Source organism: Bison bison, unplaced genomic scaffold (genome assembly GCF_000754665.1).
Source record: "Bison bison bison isolate TAMUID 2011002044 unplaced genomic scaffold, Bison_UMD1.0 scf7180017864072, whole genome shotgun sequence".
Lineage (NCBI taxonomy): Eukaryota > Metazoa > Chordata > Mammalia > Artiodactyla > Bovidae > Bison > Bison bison.
The window spans coordinates 11185873-11188935 of record NW_011494644.1 but is presented as its reverse complement, the minus strand read 5'-3'; the positions used below and the strand labels follow the sequence as shown (position 1 = coordinate 11188935).

The 3063-nt window shown below is 61.2% G+C and overlaps 2 protein-coding genes across 7 annotated transcripts in view; one reads left to right on the top strand and one right to left on the bottom strand.

Annotated features, from left to right (window-relative positions):
- Positions 1–762, bottom strand: part of SEZ6L2 (seizure related 6 homolog (mouse)-like 2) — a 20219-nt gene extending 19457 nt beyond the window's left edge. For 5 of the 6 annotated variants that reach the window (XM_010837302.1, XM_010837307.1, XM_010837306.1 and 2 more), the window contains exon 1: positions 460–538. In XM_010837302.1, the coding sequence (XP_010835604.1) occupies positions 460–538 (79 nt within the window). Of the gene's footprint in view, positions 1–459 lie in introns of all 6 variants that reach the window. The other variant, XM_010837301.1, reaches the window with a different exon arrangement.
- A 1857-nt stretch (positions 763–2619) lies between these two features.
- The window catches only part of ASPHD1 (aspartate beta-hydroxylase domain containing 1), a 3446-nt gene continuing 3002 nt past the window's right edge, over positions 2620–3063 (top strand). Inside the window, exon 1 of the mRNA XM_010837434.1 lies at positions 2620–3061. Within this exon, the coding sequence (XP_010835736.1) occupies positions 2620–3061 (442 nt within the window). The remainder of the gene's footprint in view (positions 3062–3063) is intronic.

The window sequence follows — 3063 nt, the reverse complement described above, 5'->3', positions numbered from 1 at the left end:
CACTGGAGTCTGGCTAGAGGGTCAGAGTGGGGGAGTAAATATCTGGTCTCTGAGCACTGCCTCTGTTCATCTGTCTTTGTCCATAAGTCCAAGAATATTTGTGTGTGCAGTGCCTGGCATCTCTCCCATCACCTCCATCTCCCACCCAGGTACCCTGCCTGCTTCTGCCGCCTCCGCAGATAGCCCCCCACCCGCAACTTCCCCAGCCCTTCTCCCTGGATTTAACCCCTGAGACGCTGCTAAAAGCTCCCCTCATTCGTTTCCCAACTCAATATATGGGGTTAGGGTATCCAGGTGCAAGCCAGAAAGCCCTGGCTTGCCCCCCTACTACGTCCGTCAGCTGTGCCCCTCCCCTCCCCCAGGAGCTCAGAAGACGCAGGATGTTCTGGGAAAGAAAGATATAGAACCCCCTCAGGGGGACCTTCCCGGGGGCCCACCGCCACGCACCCATGTCCTTACCCTGAATCCAGGGACAGCTCAGCAGAAATAGGAACAGCAGCTGGGGAGGCGGCGGATGCTGGGCCCTGGGAGTCCCCATGGCGACTCACACCAATTTCTCTCCTCTGCGACTCTCCTAAATAATCTAGCTGTCACCTTTCCTCCGTCTCCTTTTATCTTTCTTGTTAATTTTTACCCCTTACTAGCAGTTAGTAAGGGAGACAAATTTTCTGCCCTTTGGGACGGAGAGGTAGAACTAGGTAGGGGGTCGCCTGGAGCCCACCCTTCTTTGCCCAATCTCTTCTGTCCTCTGCTGCCGAGTGTGTGGGAGAGGGGGCGCGGCTCCGGCTGCAGGGGGTGGGGCCGAGAAGGGCGAAGGAGCCGGGTCGCCTGGGTTACCCTCTGGCTCAGGCTCCTGGGTCCCCCGGGTTGGCTGGATTCTAAGCTGGGGGAGAGGGTCGAGGCAAAACAGGTCCCGGGGACCTAGGGTGGGGTCGAAAATAGGGAGGGTCCCTACTGTGCTCTAGTGGGGCTTGGTGGGGAGGGGTGGAGAGGGGGTTGCAGAACCTGGAGAGCTGAGGCTCGGGCACTGGAGCTGCGGGAGAGAGAAGCTGAGAAAGGTGTCGAGCCCACGTCAGATCCTGGGGACGGGCGAAGGGAGGGGCCTGGGATTTATTTGGGGGCGGTGGGGGGAGGGAGGAGGAGGAAGTGCAGATGGAGGAAGGAGGGACCACACGAGCCAGGGTCGTAATCCTCACTCCCGCGGCCCCTAGGGGAAGCGAAGGAAACTCTGGTCCCAGCAGTAATTATACCCCCTCCCCCAACCATTCCAGCATATTTGAAAGCTGAATCTTCTCTTCCTGGTGTGCCCAGGGGGGCAGCGTAGCTGGATTCGCGCTTGCTCAGCCTCCCAGTATGCCCCCGGCTTCCAGACCCTTTCAGAGGAGCTCATGTGGAATGGGCTTTCCCTTCCTCCAGGAGAATGATAGGTTCCTACGTTTGTGAGAAGTCTAAGGGGTGACAGGGTGGGACTTGGGGAGGGGAGACCCTCCCCTTCTAACGTACAACAGGACCCCAGCCAGCTGTCTGGCGGCTTCAACTTTGATTTATTTTTTTTCTCCTGACCTCCTCACTCGAGGCCTCCGGGGCGCCCTTTTCAGCACCACCAGAAAGGACAGCTCTTCTCGGCCCCGCCCAAGCTGGCCTGGCCCGCGGCGCGGCGGGCGATTGGCTGCGGCCACCTTCAGTATCAATCTGGCTCCCGCCGGGGGCTGGCTCTCGTGAAGGCGAAGGGGGAGGTGGAGTCACAGGCCGACTGGTCTGGGGATCGGCTGACCCACGGACAGGCCGCAGCATCCCTGTCCGCAGTCCGCGAGCGCCCGCCTTGTCAGTCAGTCCTCGCCCTCGCCCCGCCCCCTAGCTTGCCACACCCCTCTCAGGCCCCGCCCTTTCTTTTCGCATTGCGGGGCACTGGAGGTTGGCGCTGTGCCCCCGGCGCCCCACGTGGCGGCCCGTAGGGGCCGGGGGAGGCAAATCCGGAGACGGACCCCCCTCAGCCCCCCGACCCCAACCCGGCTGAGTTGCGGTTGCCACTGGGCGAGGGCGGGGGTCGCCAAGCTGAGAGGACTGTGGGGAGGGGTGACGTCAGGGTGAGTGGGAGCCAAGAAAGGAGCGAGTAGGAGAGAGGTGGGGAGGGGGTAGCGGGAGAGAGAGAGAAGCCGTGGGTCGGGTCGAATGAGAAGCGAGGGCAGGCAGGAGAAAAGGGGGAGGAAGGAGAGAGAAGTCGCTGCAGAGGACGGCTGACTGCGTTCCTTTCCCGGGGCTGCGGGTCCAAGTAGGGTAGGAAGTGCTGTCTGGGGAAGCTGGAAGGAAAGCGGGGATAGGGAGGAAAAGAGAGAGCGAAAAGAGGTGGGGGTGGGGGTGGGGGCGGGGTGGTGGTGGAGGAGGAGAGAGGAACGGAGAAGGGGAGAAAGGAGAGACTGACCGGAAAGAGGAAACTGCCGGAAGGAGAAAGGAGGAAAGAGGCAAAATAGAAAGAGGAGAGTTGGAAGGAGAAAGAAGTAGAAGAGAGAGAGAGAGGTAGAAGGAGAGAAAAGAAGGGTTAGAGGTACATGAAGGGAGGGAGAAAGGAGGAGGTACACGGTGGCAACAGGATCTCAGGACAGAGAATCAAGAGTAGGAATGTGGCGAGGAAGCAGCGCAGGGGGTAGCCAGGGAGCCGCCATGGAGGGAACCGGTGGAGAACTGGGGGGACAGGGGAACTGGGGTCTGGAGGATGCCCCAGGTCTCTTAGCCAGGGCCTCCCTGCCCATCATGCCTGCATGGCCATTGCCTCTGGCCTCTTCTGCCCTTACCCTGCTCCTTGGAGCCCTCACTTCCCTTTTCCTCTGGTATTGCTACCGCCTGGGCTCCCAAGACATGCAGGCCCTGGGGACTGGAAGTCGGGCTGGGGCTGTTGGTGGTAGGCCTGGAGGGTGCTCTGAAGCGGGCAGGCCAAGTCCAGGCCGCTCTGGAGAGTCCGGAGAAGGACCCAGGACGGAAGGCCTAATGAGCCGTCGCCTTCGCGCCTATGCCAGGCGCTACTCTTGGGCAGGGATGGGTAGGGTGAGGCGGGCAGCTCAGGGT